The 21,909-nt window shown below is 42.2% G+C and overlaps 1 protein-coding gene across 2 annotated transcripts in view; it reads right to left on the reverse strand.

Moving 5' to 3' along the window:
- Positions 1–21,909, reverse strand: part of si:ch211-1i11.3 (mitogen-activated protein kinase kinase kinase 5) — a 29,759-nt gene continuing 7,850 nt past the window's right edge. The window contains exons 4-28 of one of the 2 annotated variants that reach the window (XM_042106507.1): positions 21,490–21,658; positions 20,053–20,159; positions 19,714–19,884; positions 18,318–18,430; positions 17,041–17,200; positions 16,721–16,871; positions 16,168–16,272; positions 13,900–13,949; positions 11,875–11,970; positions 11,283–11,367; positions 10,835–10,968; positions 9,330–9,457; positions 8,535–8,671; positions 8,241–8,346; positions 7,861–8,018; positions 7,057–7,246; positions 6,601–6,763; positions 6,118–6,283; positions 5,614–5,796; positions 5,252–5,357; positions 4,578–4,818; positions 3,604–3,722; positions 3,180–3,253; positions 2,509–2,585; positions 1–1,660 (exon numbers count right to left, since the gene is read on the reverse strand). In XM_042106507.1, the coding sequence (XP_041962441.1) occupies positions 1,567–1,660; positions 2,509–2,585; positions 3,180–3,253; positions 3,604–3,722; positions 4,578–4,818; positions 5,252–5,357; positions 5,614–5,796; positions 6,118–6,283; positions 6,601–6,763; positions 7,057–7,246; positions 7,861–8,018; positions 8,241–8,346; positions 8,535–8,671; positions 9,330–9,457; positions 10,835–10,968; positions 11,283–11,367; positions 11,875–11,970; positions 13,900–13,949; positions 16,168–16,272; positions 16,721–16,871; positions 17,041–17,200; positions 18,318–18,430; positions 19,714–19,884; positions 20,053–20,159; positions 21,490–21,658 (3,283 nt within the window). In that variant the 3' untranslated portion in view covers positions 1–1,566. Of the gene's footprint in view, positions 1,661–2,508; positions 2,586–3,179; positions 3,254–3,603; positions 3,723–4,577; positions 4,819–5,251; positions 5,358–5,613; positions 5,797–6,117; positions 6,284–6,600; positions 6,767–7,056; positions 7,247–7,860; positions 8,019–8,240; positions 8,347–8,534; positions 8,672–9,329; positions 9,458–10,834; positions 10,969–11,282; positions 11,368–11,874; positions 11,971–13,899; positions 13,950–16,167; positions 16,273–16,720; positions 16,872–17,040; positions 17,201–18,317; positions 18,431–19,713; positions 19,885–20,052; positions 20,160–21,489; positions 21,659–21,909 lie in introns of both variants that reach the window. The other variant, XM_042106505.1, reaches the window with a different exon arrangement.

Raw genomic sequence — 21,909 nt, forward strand, 5'->3', positions numbered from 1 at the left:
GAAAGGGACAATTTAATTCCCAAACATTGCAGAACAAAAACAACCTCACACATCACTAATATGACACATCTGTTACCCACCCACTTGGTTTTTGCACCAGACCAACCACACAGCAGATCCTCTGAATGCTGTGATTTTGATGTGGCAACTACTTGTTATATAATACAAATATGTCTGACATCCAGGTCATCTATATCACTATCAAAAATAACAAATTTGTCAAATAACAATCAGCAACACAATTGATGGTTATGTGATAAAGCCCTAGAATATAAAATCTACATCCAAAGTACATCCTTATCCATGATCTAGGCACATCTGTTTATAAATATTACAATGTTCCATGACTGTTGCAGTTGCTGTGCAACTACTGCACTTTTTTGTGTCTATAGGTCATTGGTTTTACAGATACATGACTGAAATTCCAAATCCTACCATACCATGAGTTTATTTAATATACATCCACACACAGTGAATGCTTAAAATCCCTTTTGTGTGTCACAGCTTGCATAGAAATCTACATTACAATAAAACAACTAAAACAGTATAAATCTCATCCCCCAAAACATTCTATACAAAAAATATTGTGAAAAACATAATTACAATTAAAAAAATGAGGAAGAGTTTTTTTTGTAAATAAAAAGTCATGAATTATTACCGTACTTGATACTGAAAAGACACAATTGACAATATCAACAACAAAATGCTTGAGTGCTTGAGTGCTTGAGTGTGTGTGTGTGTGTGTGTGTTTGTGTGTGTGTGTGTGTGTGTGTGTGTGTGTGTGAAATCAGACATGACCACTAACAGTAAAGAGACATTGTTCTTACTCCAATTTACAAACTTCAGAAATGTAAGAGCACATTCTTTGAAAAAGTTAGACATATACATATGAATATCCCTCTTCATGCAGTGTTCCTTATAGAGTTTCAATCAAAAAGTCTGGTTAAGTTTACTATAGTCCCTTTCACACATGCACTGGACTCCTGACATGATCCGGGAATCAAACGGGCTGGCTGTATATGTCCACACAATGTCTTTTTACCTTGAAAATCACCTGGGTCTACACTACCAGCCCTTTAGTACTACCGGTAAGTCCGCAGGTCACTCGGGTGAACGTATCTGAACACAGACGGTTAAAGCACGGGTAGATTTTCATCTAGTGAGGGGGCTTCAGATATTTCCAAGGACCATTTTCAACTATGACCCTCACTGAAGATCCAGATCACATTCACTCACAAATACAAAAGGGATTCCCCCCCCCCCCCCCCAACAATTTATACAAAATGAATCATTCTGATTCATGAAAGAGACCCAGAGTGTTTTTGTTTGTTTCTTTTAACAGAACCATGTCATTGTTACTAGACCGGCCAATAAACATACAGAAAACCATCACCTAGGCCCTGGTGTGGACACTGTTTAGAGAAGGGTTTCATCCTCATAAAGGAGACCCAGTGTTTGTTTTCTTTTAACAGACCCATATCATTCTTTCTGGACCAGCCAAGAAGCATGTAGATGTGCGAGCACCACCCACAGAGACACTGCAGGACGTAGTGTAGACGCTGGTGTTCAGAGGATGGTGTCGTCCTCCTCAACGTGGGTGCTGAGGCGAGACCGTCTTTGTTTGGACACGGCAGCCCAGATCCGACACAGCATGCCCCCCCTGCAGGACAAAGAAAGCATTACATACTCAAATGTGCTAAATGTTTTGTTTAAAATGTGATGCTGAGGTAAAGAGCACTGGATACTGTAAAGCTTATGGCTGCATGCATAGCTCATGACAGTAAAAATGTCTGAAGATAAATATTAAAATAAAAAAGATAGATGCTCTGATAGAGTAGCATAGCCTACCGACTGAAAGCCTATAATAATGATCTGATAGAGATGCATACCAAGTGAAAGCCAGAGATGCAAAAGTCTGGCTTCAGAAAGTAAAAGTCCTGCCATGTATTAGTTCTACCTGTGCGCTTAACACAGGTGATTTCACTAATTAACTGATGTACCTGGCTGAGAAGTTGTGCTAATTAGAATTAGCTAAATAAGTGAATGGTTGGAACAAAAATGTGGCAGGACTTTTAATTTCTGAAGCCGGACTTTTACACCTCTACTGAAAGCATACTGATGCTCTGATAGAGATACATACGTACTGAAAGCATAATGATGCTCTGATAGAGATGCATACATACTGAAAGCCTATACTGAGGACCTCCATGCCATTTCAGAAGGATGCTCAGTATTTTTATCTATTGTAATACCGGTACCTACAATTATCTCAATCTGAATGAACAAAAACGATCAGCCTCACTGTTTACAAAATTTGTGCAAACATCACTTGCTTGATCGTATTCAAACAACAAATCATTAACCTTTGAATTAATTCTGAATCAGAGGAGACGGTCTGATTCAAAGTGTGACATTCAAGTTTAACGTATGATTAACATAATTTGTTCATAACAGGAAAGTAATTTGGGCCAAATGATTGGCTAATCCATTCAGGTGACAGATCCTTACTTTAAGTTGCAATACTTGAGGTCATCTCTGGAGGCTATTTGGAGCAGACTATCCAATGTGAACTTGTGAGACACAAGCTGTGGAAAAACAAACCAACAAACAACAATTAGATCTTTCACTTTGAAGATTTTTCTTTCACTTTTTCACATTGCCTTATCCCGCCAGAAGGGTCCTGATTAATGGGGATTTAAAAAGGCAAAAGTTTGAATGCCTGTGTGATGGACTTGGAGCCACATCATATCACCAGAGGCATAATGTAGTGAAGTGCTATCTGCTGTTTGTTCATGCATGCATTAGCATGGCTAATGCTAGGCCTGTGCAGGATGGGTTAAAGAGTATGAATCATATTAGCGTGGCTAATGCTAGGCTAGGCCTGTGCAGAATGGGTTAAAGAGTATGAATCACATTAGCGTGGCTAATGCTAGGCCTGTGCAGGATGGGCTAAACTTGAGTATGAATCACATTAGCATGGCTAATGCTAGGCCTGTGCAGGATGGGTTCATAGATATATGGGATGGGTTAAAGAGTATGAATCATATTAGCATGGCTAATGCTAGGCTAGGCCTGTGCAGAATAGGTTAAAGAATATGAATCACATTAGCGTGGCTAATGCTAGGCCTGTGCAGGATGGGTTAAAGAGAATCACATTCCTGTATTCTGGGTGTACTTACAGTATCTATGCTGTCCTGGTCCACAGGAATGCATTTCAACCAGCGCACAAGTCCGCTGTTCTCAGAACTTTTCTCTGTAAAAGGAAGTGAGAAAGTGGTTTTCAAAATAGGTGATTTCCATTCTAAAATCAGGGTGTTTAATCATACAATTTGGATGAGACACTACCAGAGCATGGCCGATTAGGAAATATAGAGTGGGAGCACCAAAAACTAATCAGAGATAGACAAGCAAACACATAAAGTCAGAGGTGAACAAAAAGGGCAGCAAAGGGTCAGAGAAGAGTTCATCAGCACAGATGGACCGATTAGAGAGAGGCAACTGAGATGCTCTATCTATTATATACACAAATGTGAAAAGAGACATGACAAGCTGTTTGAGACAAGATAACAGTGGAGTAGATAAGGGGTGAGCAGACAGAACCACCTGAGGAGGGTGCCGTTTGGCCATCTCTGATGGTATCAATCTGCTTCTGTTTATTCTCCACTGTGTCCCTGAGGAGCTCCTGATACTCCCGCTCCTTCTCACTCAGCAGGGTCAGCAGTCTGTTGACACACAAACAAAAGTCACTGACAAAGATACTTATGAAGTTAAAAAGGATAAAGTCCCTATGCACAGCCTTCTGATTTCCAGGTGCTGGTGATTGAAATTCAGAAAAGGGAAAAATCACCGCACACTGGTAGACTTATTTTGCTGGTTTATTTTTCAGTGAACTATGAACTGTTCACTGAAAATTAAACCAGCAAAACATGTCGACCAGTGTGCGGTGATCTTTCACTTTTCTGAGAAACTTATGAAGTTATTTAGTCTTCATTTTTCAGTCTAGTAATTTGCAAGCCTCTAACAGAGTTTAGGAGCGAGTCCCAGACTACCATAAATCGCCAACAATGTCAATGTTAATTGTACACTCACACACACTGGCTAAATACATACTGAATATAACACTGTAATTTCCTCCAGCAAGAGATAAAGCCTGATATGTAAGTGTGTGTGTGTGCATGTGTGTCTATGTGTGTCTGTGCCTGTTGTGTGTGTAGTGTGTGTGTACATACAGCATACAATAAGTGTCTAAATGGTTGTATTTATTTGTGAGAAACCCTGCAAGTTAGTCTGCTCTTGTTTCTTTTTGTGTGTGTTTCATTTCCCTCAGACGCTGATGTCCATAATTGGACCTTGGACACACCTGGTGGGAGGCGTGTCTGTTTGGGATAAAAAAGACCACTCCTCCGCAGTCTAGAGAGAAACGACTTGGAGTGGCAGTGTTTTCTGAGACTTTTGCTACTTTGCTAAATTCGTTACTTCATTTCTAAACCGCCCAGCTTCACATCTCTCACTAGTTACAGTATGGAGCCTATTATAACTATAGTATAAGTACTACATGGGGCGTAGCATCTCCCCACCTCCTGGTCTCCAGCCTGAGCTGGCTGAGTTCTCTGGCCAGAGGAGAGCTGCCATCCTGGAGCTTGGTGAGGAGGCAGGCGCTGGTCGTGTTCTCCCCCGCGGGCTGCTCCTCATCCTGGGGCACTGGGGAGCCCGGGAGGTCCTGCTGGGCGTTTGTGTTGGTGGGGGTCTGGGTCTCCGCCTCAGGGGATTCGCTTCGCTCGTCCGCCTCGAAGGAGGACTGCAGTTGCAGCTTCAGCTCTGAGGAGGGATCAGAGAGAGAGAGAGAGAGAGATGGAGATGCAGAAGGACAAATAATGCAGGAAAGAAAGGAAAGAAGTACTCCTAAAAAGGCTACTATGTATAAGTGTTGCTTGAATATATGCTTTAAAAGGTTCATATGAGTTTTGGGAGAGGATATAATTGCTATATTTATGGCAGTGTTGGCAAGGGAAGAGTTGAAGGTAATAGAGGTGTTTCTGTCTGTGTGTATTTCAGAAAAGAGTGCTTGCAGTCACAAGGATAAGAGAAAACTATATGTTGATGCTTGTACACTAATAATTATACATAAAACCCTCACCCCTAAGTGAGCGAATACACAAAAACCCACACAAACATTAACCCAATTAGAATAACCCCTGTCGGTCCCCTAATGGAAACAAATGAGCAGTGGCATCTGTGAGTCCAGTCTCACCTGGTAGGAGCACAGTGATGGCATCCTGCACCGCCTGTCTCAGGAGGTTGTCAAGGGCAAACATCCAGTGGGGCTTCACCTGCTGCTGCCGCAACACCTTCTTCACCTGCAACACAACACATGCACTTATACAAAACAACAAACTAGAGCAGACACAAACACTGACAATGTAAGAAAAAAATGAATCCCTAAGATAACAGAGGGAGACAGTGTTTGTGTGTGTGTTTGTGTGTGTGTGTATGTGTGTGTGTGTGTGTGTGTGTGTGTGTGTGTGTGAGAGAGAGAGTGAGTGAGTGATAGCGAGAGAGAGAGAGAGAGAGAGAGAGAGAAAGTACATGTACAAGTCAGACAGAAGGACTCACAGCATCCTGGAAGCTGAAGAGCACCGTCTGCAGGTTGTTGAGTGGTACTGCATCATTGAGCAGGGTGCTGCGCAGCTTCAACAGGCTGTTGGTCAGGTGCTTCTTGTCGGGTGAACGGATGTTCTCCCTCAAACAGCCAATCAGCTCAGAGATGTGCTCCGCAGTGAGGGATTGATGGTCAGACTGAGAAGAGAGGGGCGGGTGGAGCTATGTGTGAACACAAGTCTTGAGACACACATACACACAAAGATACGTACTGTAATGCAGTGTGTCCTATATTGTTAAGCATCATGCTGCTGATGTACCGGTACTTGGTGAGGACTCAATGTAGAGTAGCACACCCACACACACACCCACACCCCCCTTCCACCCACACACTGACACACAGTTTACAGTGTGTCTTGTATGTTGCGTGCCATGCTGTCAATGTACTTGGTGAGGAAGGGATATACTGTAGAGTGGCACACACACACACACACACACACACACACTAAGAAGGTGTACCTTGGGCAGTGTGTCCTGTACGTAGAGCACCACCCTGTCGATGTACTCCGTCAGCACCCGGTGCAGAGTGGCCCTCCTCTCACTGTCCTTCCGCAGTAGGAACAGACCCAGGTTCTCTCCCGTACCGGACGGGCTAATCAGATCGCCCGACGGCTCCTCCGGCACCCTACACCAACCAAGAACAACAATCAGACGCCAATCAGAAGATGAAGACACACTCTGTTCCTCTTGATACAACATGTAGAGCATGTAGAGCACTTAATCAAGTAGTCACTAAACACTAAATGTTGTCTCAACCGTGTTGAGAATGACGGAAAATTCTTACCTCAAAAATCCCTTCTAACCAAGAGGATCAATGTATGATTAAGGCTTTGAGTTTAGCTGGAGGAATTTAAAATAATACTCCTACACCTATGTGTGAGAACATCACTGGGCTGAGAGTCTGTCTGTGTGTTTGGTCAGAGATCAGTTGACGGTACTAACGGGAGGAATCCGATGGTGCTGGGTGGGCTCTCTGCGATGTCGTCCATCCTGAGGACTGACATGGTCCGCCGCATGTCCAAAGAGCAGGACAGATCAAAGGGCTCTGCGTCCACATCCTCCACGTGCACCGTGATGGGTACGGACATACTCCTGTGGTAGTCTGCTACTGGACACACAACACACTTTAGACCCAACACTGGACAGGTCAGTAATTGGAGCATTTGAAAGAAAAAGTAAACCAAAAGGATAAAAATACTAATGTACACCACCTCCATATTCCATGACCTGTTCTGATTCCTTAAAGGGTAATTGCTTGGTGCAAAGTTGCAAGGACACCAAGGCTACCCAAGAGACCACTCTAAATATGAGCCCTTCATAACTAGATAACCGTAGATACGGTTCTTTCTTACTTCACATCAGAGAGTGTGAGTGTGAGTGTGCATCCGCCAGCCTGACCTGTGGTCTCCCTCTGGATGGCCTCCTGTTTGGTTCTCTTGCGGTGGCTGACCTTGAGGAAGGTGTCCTTCAGGAGCTCTGAGGCCTCGGCTCGCTTGTCTGGTTCTGGCTTGAAGCAGCTCATGATGAAACCTTTGGCCTCGTCAGACATGCACTCTGGCACGTTCGGGTGGATCTTAAACATACCGACCTATAGTCAACACAACACACAAGGCAAGGTCATTCAGACCTTTTATCATCAGTAACCATTTCAATAAAACAGGCACCACAGGTCAGGTCCAAAAAAGCAACAGGAAATTCAAAGAGGAAATGGGAAACATCAGACATCAGACAAGGAAGTGTGGGCAGGGCCTGTGATCTCTTGGTAACCCGGCCTGCACATGAAGTGCCATTCCAGCCACTGATTATATTGGAAAGAACAGCGTTTCATTCCTGGACTACATTTGTGAAAGGAGAACCCATTTCACACGAGGGTGGACATCCACAGCTCCATAAAAGTGAGTGGCCCCTCCCCCACAGAGGAAGGGAAAGAGATCAACACAGCTACCCTGTTACAGCACACACATTTGACAGTGTAGAGAAACATTAAACCCATTTACTTCACTTTGCATTTATCACAATACAAGAAAGCATGTCTTCTAAAATATAAAATATCTTGCACTTTGTTCAAGTCTAAATGATAAAAAAAAAAGAAAATAAAGCATACTGGATATACTGTACGGCTCCAAAAGGCTAGATTTGTTTTATTTCTCTTTTTTTGCATGGGGCAAAAAACTGCCTGTATGGCAGTTCTCTGTGTTCTACCTTAAACATGGCGGCCTGCGGACTGCCCAGCTCATGAAAGGGGGGTTTCCCTGTGGCCATCTCAATAATGGTGCAGCCCAAGGACCAGATGTCAGCTGGCTTGCCGTAGCCCCGGGGTCCCTGGTCTATGATCTCTGGAGCCATGTACTGTAGGGTTCCTGACACCACAGAAGTAACACGGTAGGTGAGATTTCACAGATCAGACTCACTGATGTAGCACTGACATTTTGGGACAAACAGACTGAACAAGATAGATTGAACAAGGTAGTTATTTCTCCTTCAGACATTACATTATATCTACATGGTATACATGTAAACAAGCACACACACATGCATGCACTCTCTCACTCTTTCTCTCTCTCTCTCCCTCTCTCACACACCTGTAAATGTTTCTGTGCAGGGGTTAATTCCAGCGAGCCGTTTGGATGTCCCAAAGTCAGAGATCTTCAGAACTCCACTGTATGTGTTAATGAGGACATTATCTCCCTGCAGGAAAAAAACACACACATCTTAACTGTCACACATCGAACTGCCAATTCTGAAGATTACAAAAGCAAAACAATAAATAAAAAAAACTCATTGTAGTCAATTTAGGTTTATTCTTGTATGTTCTGTGTTTGTTATGAATGTTGGACAGGTTCCGTAGTGCAAATCCTTATGTGTGTGCTCTCTACCTTGATATCTCTGTGCACTATCTGGTTATCATGCAGGTACTTCAGCCCCTCCAGGATCTGCTTGGTGTAGAAAACTACCGTGGCCTCGTTGTCCTTCAGGGGCCCCCACTTTGACCGCAAGAGGGAGGACAAGCTTCCTGTAAGATTAATCAGATCAGCCGCTGCAGTTCAATGGCCCGTGGGATTGGAATTTGGCAAGTTTGAATGCCTCTAACTTCTCATTGCGTCATCGCTCGAGCCTACAGCGCGCCGGTGACTCAGTTGAATTGCTCAACACAAACTTCTAGTGCTTCCTCAGGCTCTTCCTGCAATTGGCCCACCCCCAGGCACCAACGCCCCTTCCTGCTGCCCATATCCAGTCAGTACACTCCCCCAGCCGCCTCGGTTGTCTGACTGACTGTCTGACTAATGTAAAAAACCAGGTCACACTGGGGCATGGAGAACAACAATCACATCTGGGGGAGTTGCCAGAATGTGCATAAGGCAAAGGTTGTTGAAAGCTGGAACACAAATGACATTTTAAGGGTTTCGCACAACTCTGAGCTGAAACTCACACTGCACTTCAATCTGCACTTAAATCACACAGAGGTTACAGGGACTGGTCAGTGAATAACTGTGTCGAAAGTAGGCCAATAGGTACAGTATGTGTCTGTAACATTACTTGATATTAAAAACATTTTTTGAATGTTAAGCAATGAAAGAATGGATAAAAATGAATAAGAAAGAAAGAAAGAAAGAAAGAATGAATCAATGACTGAACAAATGAATGAAAAGATGGTGAGCAGAGATAGATACCTCCTGGTACCTCCTCCATGAATATCTTGATGTATCCGTCTTCGCTGACAGAGCCCAGATATTGCACTATGTTCCTGTGCTTCAGCCTCTTGTGCAGGGCTATCTCCTCATGCAGGGGCTGAGAATAACTGTACAGAGTATGGCAGGGGAGAAATACAGTGAAAGCAGGAAGATTTACTTATTTTGAAAGTTATTTGTACATATTTATGCACATTCATGTTTAAATATGTATATCTGTCCAGCAATGAGAATAATGTTTATTGGCAAACAGGGATTTCAACAGAGCTCTAAAGCTCCTTGTAACTACAAGCAAAACATGCACTCTGTTGGGATGGGTCATGACATGGTTGAACTAATGAAAATAATGAATCACTTGAGGGAAGAGTCTGGATGTTGTAAACATGGAGAAACTCGACAACATTAATCTCCCACAGGAGCTGCCACTGCCCTTATGGGAACCAGCCCCTGTATTTTTAGTCTGAACTGACCTGAAAGGCCGGGCTGCAAATCATGAGACATAGATTTTTCATAGGAAAATAAAAAAAGAAGAATTTGCTAAAGGAGCTTAACACCTAAACCAGAAGATGATTCAATGTACATCAATTTTACTGTTGTGGTGCCATATCATTGCCTAATCAGAATCAGAGAAATTCTTCTTTCACTTCTGATTTCCAAGGGGCATAATCTGAAGTCAAATTAACCTTAAACTGGTACACCAGTACAGTAATTAGTTACAGTAATTTCCTGTGTATTAGCTGCATTGTGTATAAACTGTATTAGTGTTTTATACAAAACAAACAAAAAATAAAACATGTATTAACCGCACATGTGTATAAACCACAGCGTCCAATAGCCCATTGAATCAGATCATGCTTTAATCATACAAAAAGAATAAAGAAAAGAATTCCCATGTGTAGCCCTTCCCTGTGTATTAACCTCATAGCTGAAGACGTTTTTAAAAATCAACGTATAAACCTTGGTTAATTGTCAGGAAAGTACAGCGAACACATCTTCCTTGTAAACAAAGCTTTAAAATGCAGTTGTTTACTCAATCTTAATTCCAAAGAAAATACACATCCATGTAGTTTAACACTGACGTCATCAGTGCAGTCATTCTGTGTGTGATCTTTTTTGGTGATTCATAAATGGACTTCAAAGGGAAGGTCACCAGATGGAGCAGCAGAGGAAATGCAAATGTGCTTACAGGTTGTCTGGGTTTGCCCAGGCTAACATAACCAGTTAATGTCTGGAGGTGCTGAGTGTGCCAAGTGTGATCTTGAAAGCCCTAAAGAAAACACTAAGGCAACAAGGGCAAGGAAATACTCTCTTTTCATAGGAAGACTCCTTGAGCAGAAACACTAGTCATAAGGGGGTGTCTATTACACAATGAGTTGTTTGTTACATTGTAGCATGACCAGAAGATATATAAAAGCACCTACAAAAATTGGCCAACAAATTAATATTGAAATAAAACTAAATATAACTAATGAGGATCAATTCCTTACGTGCTGTCCTTTTCAGGGATCTCTTTAATGGCGATGCGCACCTGGTTGCTCAGGTCTCTGCCAGCATACACAACGCCATATGTCCCTTTGCCCAGAACCACTTTACCACCATTTTCACTCGTCTCATAGATGTACTGAAAGGACAGAAATTATCATGAATTCACACATTTCTAATTCATAGTGCCTGTTACACAGTTACTAAAGTACTGATTATATCTTTCCTATCTTTATTATGCATTAGATAGCAGAATGAAACACAAGTGGTAGTTTATGAGACTGCCACAACACGTGCCAAACCAAACAGGAAGTCTTTCTCTGCAACGACCCACTTGCCATTAGTTAGACTACTGCTCTGGCCTTGAAGAAAGCAAGGAAGCCAGTGATGAGACACACCACATCCCGTTGGCCTTAGGTTGCTGGCATAAGTGCTTTATGGCGGTGCACCTACCTCTAACACGCCTCTGCTCAGTGGGCACGGCTCCTCCACAGGTGCGATGGCCTGCTGCCGCAGCGAGTTCACCAGCTCACAGAACCTGAGGAGCATCACATGTCAGAGCATACACATTAACACACAGAAACACAACTTATCAGGACTGATTATGCTTACACATACCAATATACCAAGATACATCATCCACATAAACACTATGTACCCCCTAATGCAAAGCAATGGTTTCCGGTACAAATTCAGGAAACACTTATAATCCAGTTAATAATAATAATACGCCAGTTTTCTTATCTCTGGCACGCAGAGGTGTGCAACTGTCAACTAGGTTTTTCAGCTTGTCCACATCAAAGATGCCTTAATTATGAGGTTCTTCCGAGAACCATCCAAGACTTTTCTATGGAGTTAACGAGAGGAGAACCAGAGCCAGGGGAGCAGAAATTAAACGTTTAAGGTTTTCTAAACAACCCAGCTTTTCTACGGGCGTGCACATGACAAGATCTGTGCCTCTGTCTTTGGCTTTTCGCAGAAGTCGTCTAACTGGCAGTTCTCCGTTTGACTTGGCTGCATTTCAGAGCCTTGCTGCAATACCCACCCTTTACAATGTGCGTCGCTGGGAAAACACAGCTGGAAGTCATCCGAGTTGTAGTGAACATAGAGGAAACAACTCCGCTCGTCGAACTTGGAAACACTGTGGAGAGAGGGGGGGGGGGGGGGGGCAGAAGAGATCTCTAGAGGAGAAGATGGAACATCTGACCACCCACCACTTCCACATGCCAAAATCAACTCTGTCTACGGGTGAGAGAGGGATTATTTCATGCGCACGAAACGGCCAACAGCGGAGAGATGTAACATTTCAGAAAAATATAATGTGTCTTTTTAATATCAGGTGTACATTTTATTATGTGTCATATTGTGTAGGTACAGCCTGAATGTCAGACAGAATGCTTTAAATTGTTCCTGACACTTGCTATAAAAACAGTCATGGGAAAATATGTTCCTGTTGAAGCCATCATAAACAAGATGGTGTCTGTTTAATAGATTAGCCAGGACAGCTTTAGCGTGAAACACACTACAACTAAACATGTCTACAGTGCTTGCCAAATAAGAATGAATGCTTTCTAAGGTCTCAACTAGTGTGTAACTGAAACAAAGGAATGATAGAGATGAAAAAATCTTGCGGCACATCCAGTAACACATCCAGACTACTAATGCTTCCCACACCACATCAACACAAAACTATTTCAGTGTCCTTATCACAGCTGCTGATCAGATCTATCCACAGCCTAGCGGTACGGCAGCCTGCAGGTTGCCGATGTTGTATGATTATTTGTGTTGCATGAACAGCAGTAGGCAAACAAGAGCGCTGTAGGCTGGACGAAAACAAGGTCAAGGTAAAGAAGTCACATCAAGTCACAGCCAGCACGTCAGGGTGGGCACAGAGAGGAAAGAGTGGTGACAACAGAGGCTTCTCATAGGAGGTCAGAGAGAAATAGAGCAACTGGCCCCCTTTCTCAGGGCAGCTCTGACGTCTGGGAATCTGCTGCTGCTGCTTCTTAAGTACTTTATAAAGAAGGTATGAAGGGCCTGACTCGTGTGTATACAAGCACACACACAAACACACACATACCATTCAGTTCTAACTATGCCAGCTAAACCAGTGAAGCATGTGTCCTTTTTGGCCGATTAAAAACCAATGGAGAATTTCATTGCAATAGTCTAGATTACAAATAACAAGGGCCTGCACACAAATATGTATTGCATACTGTGTGTGGATCAGATATTCTGACTATTATGAAGTGTGAACCGAGAAAGGTGCTTGAGATACAAGCAACATGCTCAGAGAAATTAATTTGGTCATCAATCATAACACCCATGTTTCGTGCAGTTTTAGTTGGGGTTAATGAAGATGAACCCAGTTTGATGTTAATATCTTGTAGAATAGGCAGTGAGGCTGGAATGAGTATAGCTAGGTATGATCAGCAAAGCAGTGATAGGAGAATCCATGGCAAGGGATGATCTCACCTAAGGAACCGGTGTAAATAGAAAATAAGGAGGGGTCCAAGTACCGATCCCTGAGGTACACCAGTCGAAATATGGTGAGATTTTGAAACTTGTCCCTGCCAAGACACACTGAATGAACATCAACTGAAGTGCAATTCAAAACAAATTCTCAACAGTGCAGCCATGTCATTTCCAGTTGACATTAAGCGCAGACTAAGGGCTAGACTCCTTGAAAACAAAACCACACGGTTGCATTTGTTCACTGAAAGTGTATAGAACTATTCTGATGAGCTAGATAGACCGGCAAAAGAGTTACAGTCTGACGTTGATGACAGCTAGATTGAGTGAGTGCCCCAACAAACTACCAGCTGACTCATAGAAAAATGACCTGACCAAATGGCCGAATATTCAGTGTCATTTTTTAATTCACTTCAGTTGTCCATGCATTTATTTTCACCAAGTTGTCCCAAACCGGAAGTGGCCGCGATGTTGAGAATATGTCCTTTCCCTAAAAATGCCAGCTCGGACAGCATTGAGTGAAGAATGTCATGGTTTAAGCACACATGGACACACTGGTGCACACACACACACACACACACACAAACATTATACATACCTTACTCCCCTGATATCAGAGGCTGGGAAAGTCCATTCGTGGAGACCTTTCTGGGAATGGAAGAGACAGAATATTTTCAACAATGAAGTTGTGGACACATGGACATAAACCAGTGTTTCTCAAACTTTTTCAGATCAAGGACCACTTAACCAATAAAAAAGAACTGACGGACCACCTAGCTTAAAAAAAGGAGTAGACCTACTTCTACAGTAGGGTTTCTCAACAGGGGTGGTACCGCCCCCTGGGGGGCGTTCATACAACCTAGGGGGCGCTGGGAACGTGAGAGTTTTTTTTATTTATTTTTTTATTTTAAATTTTCATGGTTTTCACATATTTTTGGTGCAAAAATAGGCTACCTGAAATAAATAGGCTATTTTCATTCATGGGTTTCTAACCCCTCTACCGTCCCAGCTACATTTTACTGTTTATCTATGCTCAGTGGTCATACAGTGCAGTTCGGGCCTGCACACACCCGGGCTCATGTTCCCCAGCCCCAGCTATCGTCATCTCTATAGTAACACCGATAAACATGACCCAAGTTTGCGGCTTAACAGTTCAATAACCAATAAAAATGTACACAATTCATTGTGACGTCTTCATCTTTAATAAAACAACACAAACGAACATGGCGGATAGCAAGAAAAAGTGCCGACAGTACAATGCAAATTACATCAATTTTTACATGTTTTTTTTTACCCAACCAGTCTCCTATTGCTTCTAACAGTGGGCTAAATCTGCTTAATAATAAAATAGGCTCATAGGGACAATTCCAGAAGAAACCAAAACAGCACAGAAAGGTCTGGACAAAAGCCTACAAATAGAAAAAGGAAGCTTCTGAAGCTTTGTCTGTGTGTGTGTGTGTCTGTTTGTGTGTGTGTGTGTGTGTGTGTGTGTGTGTGTGTGTGTGTGTGTGTGTGTGTGTGTGTGTTTTCCTACCTATCCGCTCGCTTTACAGAGGAAAACGGAGAGGAAGTTCAGAAGAACAAGTTAGAACAATGACAACCAGAAAATGCTGATTTTGTAAAATGATAAGAACAGGATTTAGCTTGCCCTAAGAAACAGACATTCTGTCATGACTGCTAGCGAGCCAAAATACCAGACTGCTGCACCGGCCCCTTTCAATTCCGTAGCTTTACTGGGAATTTACGCCACAAGCAAAACATAAGGAAGAGTGAAATGTAAATTATCAAATTACACTGCCTCCATCTCTACCATGACACAACAATGTATTTATCCAAGCATACACTTCACAGATACCCTAAAAATAGAAGTAAAGCGTATAAAATATGCTTTCTTCTACTTTTAACAGCCATGATACGCACGTAAAGCACTGCAGGTGTAAATTGATACACAGATTCTAATGGAATTCAATCGTTAAAAATAGACGGAAGTCAAATGGGCGACTGAAAAACGCTTCGAAAATGGCTCTGGTGTAAATTCCCAGGTAGATTCAATGTTTTGGAGATGCACAGAATCATTTGAGGAGCGAGTTCAGTTTAGACTTGTGCTTGTTTGTTCAGATGTGCTGGTGTTATAGGGCGTGGTGCACATATCTGACAAAAATAATTATCTCTGTCTGCCCTCTGGCAACAGTGTAACTTGAAGAATAACTTGATTAATTTGACTGAAATTTGACAGGCATGGTTCCTGACATTCATTGCTATCATTATGCTGATATTAATGAGATAGTCAATGTTCTGGTTTATAGGTTTTGAGAGTTGTATTGTATTTGTAAAAAAAAAAACTACTACAAAATAGGAAATCCAAAATGGCAAACTTGGGTGCAGTTCATTTGTAAGGTTTCCGTCATTCTATCTCTCACCTCACCTGAGCAGAGAGTCAGAGACAGAAAATAATGTGTGTGTGTGTGTGTGTGTGTGTGAATTTGTGAACTTGTGTGTGAGGTGTGTGTGTTTGTGTGTGTGTGTGTGTGTGTGTGTGTGTGTGTGTGTGTGAGAAGCTTTATCGACTCATGGCGCCAATTTGGTGAGCGCCGTGTTTAATTTTACAACCAGATCATAACCCGACAGATTGAATATCTCATTGATTTGTTTCATCAGTCATTTACACATAGAATGGTAAATAAGAAAAAAGAAAATAATGGTAAATAAGAAAAAAGAAAATAATGTGTGTGTGTGTGTGTGTGTGTGTGTGTGAGAAAGAGAGAGAGAGAGAGAGAGAGCGCGAGTCAGAGACAGAAAATAATGTGTGTCTGTGTGTGTGTGTGTGTGTGTGTGTGTGTGTGTGTGTGTGTATGTGGGTCACTACCGTCATGGGGGTGACATGCTGCAACTGCACGGTGCGGCTGTCGTCCTCTTCGCTCACGCTGACGATGGTGGGCTGGAACACCTTACTGGGCTCCAGAATTAGAACCTGCAAATCAGAATCAGAACATTGACATCAGGAACACAAAGAACAGTTCTAGAGCTGCTTTGCTTCACCTGCTGTCATTCAGCTTGAATCAGCTTGCAACAGCTTGAATCTATATTTCAACTTTTAATGACCTTCATATTCTTGGTAAATATGTAAATGTATACAAGTCCTGTGAGGCTGTTTATGGTGTGCCAAGTGTCACATCTGTTGGTCACAACCAGGGAAAAACACTGTGTAGACTTCATGCAGGTAGAAAAACTACAGTAAACTCTATGCACATAGTCCAGCCATGGCCCCACAAGGCCCCACAAGATTACAATATGCTAACTATAAAAGATGCGTAATACGTATATTATGCAATTCTTATATAAGATGTACAGTATGATTCAGACAGTGTGTAAGAAGGTTGTGGTAGCAAGAGGGTTGAGGATATGGCAGACGGCCTTACAGGGCAGCGGGCGGTGGACACTGTGGGTTTGCAGGTCTGGACCATCAGCTCCATCCAGAAGTCCACCGTCTCCTGCTTTGGATGTCTGACCTCCGGAGGTTTGGCAAACTGTTTGTACAGGATGAATGTCTCCATGATTGAAGCCACAAACCTGCAAAGAGCCAGCAAAGAGCCAAACATGAATTTCTGGATCTATCAGTGATTTATTACATTTTGTTCAATATTTACCATTCTATGTGTAAATGACTGATGAAACAAATCAATGAGATATTCAATCTGTCGGGTTATGATCTGGTTGTAAAATTAAACACGGCGCTCACCAAATTGGCGCCTTGAGTCGATAAAGCTTCTCAGAGGCTTCAATGACCTTCTTGTGTTCATTGGTGAGGATGCTCGCTCCAAGGTAGAAACCGACATCCCAGTAGTTCTGCATCTTCTCCAAACTCCCTTTCCTGCCCAGTAGACTGCTTATTGTTACACCTGTATTTGCACCCAAGTAACAGAGACAATCACGCACACACAAACAGACATAAAAACATGAAAACACAGATGAGTGAGCGCACACACAGACAGACACAGACACAGACACACACACAAATTCACACACACACACACACACACACACACACACACACACACACACACACACACACACACACACACACACACACACACAAACCTCACACACAAGTTCACAAATTCACACACACACACACACACACACACACACACACACACACACACACACACACACACACACACAAACACACATATACACACACACTTTCATTTCAATTCTAAAACGTATAATGAAACAACACAAAATAATAAAATGATTTGGTGTGTGCTTAGTCAAGATCACAGGAAATATTTGTGATTTCAAAATTGACAACAAAGGCACAAACATGAATTCCAATTCCGCCTACTTACAGGCCACAGTGTTTATCATGGGCCAATAACATGGGTATGATATCCTTAATGGAGTTTTCCATTCCCCCATTCTTATCTGCTGACCAACAGAAATTTCCCTTGTGTGTGTCACAGTCTGTATACACACAACAAAGACTACAGGGACATGTTACAGGAAGGCTGTGGTACACCTGAATGATTAAAAATAAACCACTAGGAAAATATTGTTTGGCTATGTATTCATTATCAAAAATGACATCAAAAACAGGAACGGGGAGATACAGACAGCTCTTAGCTAGTATATCGTTAGCTAAATCAAATATCTCACAACATAACATGGCCAGCATTTCAGGTTTCAGAAACATAATGGAAATAATTATTGGCTTTTAGCTTTTTCAACTTATTTCAAGAAGTCTTTATCTTTGCAAACATTGTCAAAGTTACAAAGTATGGTTGTACTGAGAGAAAAATAAAAATGAATGAGGGGCAGCAGAGATCTTGGATTGAATGCTATTAGGCCATGTTGTGCTCCTCTCATTTTGGTGATACAGTAGAAAGACATAAGTGTTTCCTATCCTATCTGCTATGCTGTTTTACTGATCATATGAACTGTCTGGTCCTGTGCTGTACAGTGCTTCAGTAATGCAGTGTGCTACTACACACAGATGCTGTGATTGGCAGCACTTACCGATTTTGCGCAGCTCAGCAGATGTGTCGTATTGATGACCTGCAGCCATCAGGAGCACCAAACTGTTGATGCCAGAGTGTAGTGTGGGCTCAGCCTCAAACGCTCGCCCATACCTGCATACAGACAAACACACAAACAGTCGTATGCAAATGTTTGGTCACCTTGGGCTGGGCACATGCACCATAAACATCATTTGTGACCAATTAATTATTTTACAGTTACTGTTAATATATAATATTATTATAGGTATTCAAGGCTATGTAGCAGGTAGCCACAACACTGCTGTTGGATTTTGGGTTTCGAGCACGGTCAGTGTTAAGTGCTGTAAAGGGGTAATCGGAGACTCTGAGATCTGTAAAAACGTTTGCTTGACAGGTCCAATGAAATGCTGGCAAAAGCTGTTCTGTTGGTAATGTGACACCTGTGTGCAATCAGCCATTTGTGCATTGCCTTTGTATCCCACTTCATGTTGTGAAATGTTAAATAGGTTTGGTTGTTGATCGGACACTGTGGGAAATCCTCTATCTATAGCACATCACATTTAGCACCCTTCCTGTGCATATCTGGTATCACAAGGTTTCAATGGCTCATTTTATGATTCTTCAGGGTTTGTATATTGTATCATTTTCCAGGGATGTCCAAAACATTATACCGTACTAAGAGATAGGCAAGCCCTAACTAGGCTGTTAATTGTGTACATTATGGTTTTGACTAGCGCATAAGTGCTCTCTCATACCACTAATGTACTCCCCTCCGCAACCCCTAGCCCAGCTAGTGCCTCTTTAACTCACTGGTCATTAAATATTTAAATCTCAATCTGAGCTCAGTTTCGATGAGTCAAACTTCCACAGTCATATTAAGAGAGGAAAACCAAAGAGAACATTACAATGCCAATAAAGACAGGGAATGGGCATGGACAGTGCAGACAACAGGATGTGCTAGACTAAAGTACCTTATTTTCCGGACGTCGCCGTTTTTTTCATAGTTTGGCTGGTCCTGCGTCTCAGTTGTAACATATATATATATATATATATATATTTATATGTTTTTTTCCTCTTCATGACACATTTTTTGACTGGTGCGACTTATACTCCGGTGCGACTTATAGTCTGGAAAATACGGTAAGTATGGGGCTACAATGTCTACATATATTTCTTCTTTACAATTTGTTTATAAAATGTTGCCCTGGTGAAATGCATACTCTTCATGCATTGCAAACTGAAATGATCTTGGATTTTTGTAATTGAATTCTGATTAACTGTATGTTTATATCTGCACTACATTGTAAATCACTATAGACTACAGTGTCCGCTGCATGTGTAAATGTGAATGAACAGAAGTATGGGGGTTGTAGATAGCTGGAGAGGAAGAGAGTAGACAGCTTAGCATCTCTCACCAGTAGCAGGCCTGGTCCCGACTGAATTTGTTGGTGAATCCCGAGCTCATGAACATGTCTTTGTAGACGCGTCCACACAAACAGTGCACGTCAGATGCCACCTTGTTCCCTGACTCCACAATGGGCAGAATGACTGCCAGGGCCTTGGCACGGTCGCCTGGGCGATTCCTCCTGACAAAACAAATAAAAACCCTAGATGGCCAACGTGTCCACATTTATGTACTTTGTGCGTTCTAACCTGTAGTCAATGCTTTCTAATGCACACACTAGTCATGGCTTAATGTCAAAAATGTGTAAAAATGTAAAATGTAAAAAAAGGGAGAGAATAGGTTTGATTACCTGTTGAGTGCAAATATGTAATGAAACTGAATGTTTTGCTGAGCAGCAACTTGACACGACGGGAGGGTATTCAGGGTTTCCACCAGTTTAATTATGGCATCGTAGTCCTAGCAGCACAAACAAGTTTCTATTACCATCCATTATTTATGTCATTGGCAAACACCTTTAATATTTAAAGAATAGTGTTAATGGGATAAGATACAGTGCAGCTTGATTGAAGGAGCACATTTGGGGATTTTCCCGTGGTTATTGTTTTTAGCCATCTTTAGCTATGGTAATTAGTCATGCAAGTCTCATTATGTTACAGAAAAATACAATCAGTAGATGATGTCTTCTATGTATATTGAAACAGACAAAAGTGATGAAGGAAACCCACTACAAAGACTGAGATCACACAGGGGTTATTGTTTTTAGCCATCTTTAGCTATGGTAATTAGTCATGCAAGTCTCATTATGTTACAGAAAAATACAATCAGTAGATGATATCTTCTATGTATATTGAAACAGACAAAAGTGATGAAGGAAACCCACTACAAAGACTGAGATCACACAGGGGTTTTCCTGTCTTGAGCTGTGTGAAGATCTAACTGCATAAAATGTCACTGCAAATGCAACACCTCAAAATACATTTTGTAAAGTACATATACTGCAAGGTATAGTATCACTTATGGTGTAACATTTAGTAATTGCACCTCTGATAAGATGCTAACTAGATTTCATTGGCTTAGTGCCCATTCTGGGCACAATGACAAAAAGATGAATCTAATCTAATCTAATCTAATCTAATCCTATGACTGGGTTGGAGCCCCTAAAGCAGGTTGTGGAGAAAATGAGGTTGCACAAAAAGCTCCACGTGATGGACATTGTTTCCCATACATTGACTTATTTGTGGCGGTCCAGCACAATATCAACACTGACCACCACACAATGATTTTCTATGTTGTACTACTTAAATTGGATGAAATCCTGTCATTGTAGAGCTATGTGGACCTTTGCACAGCCTCTCCTTGTGTCTCTGTCCCTCAACAAACCTGCATGCACGTTTAAAGAAAACTATAAAAATCCTACAAGGATTGTTGTTGGCATAGAAGACAACTGGCTAAATCGTGATTAAATCCGTTAGCATCATAACCACATTGCGCAAATTTGTTCAAAACTGTGAACACCCCAGTCACCTACCACCACAAATAGAATTCAGTTCTGTGGGAAACACTGCACATCACCGACACAAACGACTGGTTAGACAGCAGTGTGTTTTCAGTCAGAAGCTCCCTCGGCTCTACTGTAATGAGGACTGAGGCCACACGATTTGGGGAAAATGTCTAATTGTGATTTGTGACACACACACACACACACACACACACACACACACACACACACACACACACACAAGACATGTACTGGTACACACACTGTGGGATGCATACACACACACACCTGGACATCCCTGTAGGAGAGCAGCAAGTTGATGACAATGTCGGGGGTTAGGAGCTCCACAGTGTCCAGCCTATTCTGGATGTGACCCAGCTCCTGACTCAGCTCCTGGCCCGTGAAGCGCTCACGGGCCAGACGGATCTCCCGTCGGATCGACTCCCGGAAGTACTCACTGCAACATTTTACTCATTAGTTTAATACAATAACAGTGTGTGAGGAATGGCCAAGGCCTGAATTCAGGAACATCCAAGGCCTGAACTCAGGAACGTCCAAGGTCTGAACTTCCTACAAAAAGCACAAGGAAATGGTGGCCAGGGGAATCTTCTTTTTAACAGGAAGAAATCAGATCAGATGGGGCATATTGAACTGGCATTCAAAACACTGCCCTATACATGCCAGCAAAAGCTTCAGTTTGCTTCTCAA

The sequence above is a fragment of the Alosa sapidissima genome, chromosome 10, assembly GCF_018492685.1.
Source record: "Alosa sapidissima isolate fAloSap1 chromosome 10, fAloSap1.pri, whole genome shotgun sequence".
Classification (NCBI taxonomy): Eukaryota; Metazoa; Chordata; class Actinopteri; order Clupeiformes; family Clupeidae; genus Alosa; species Alosa sapidissima.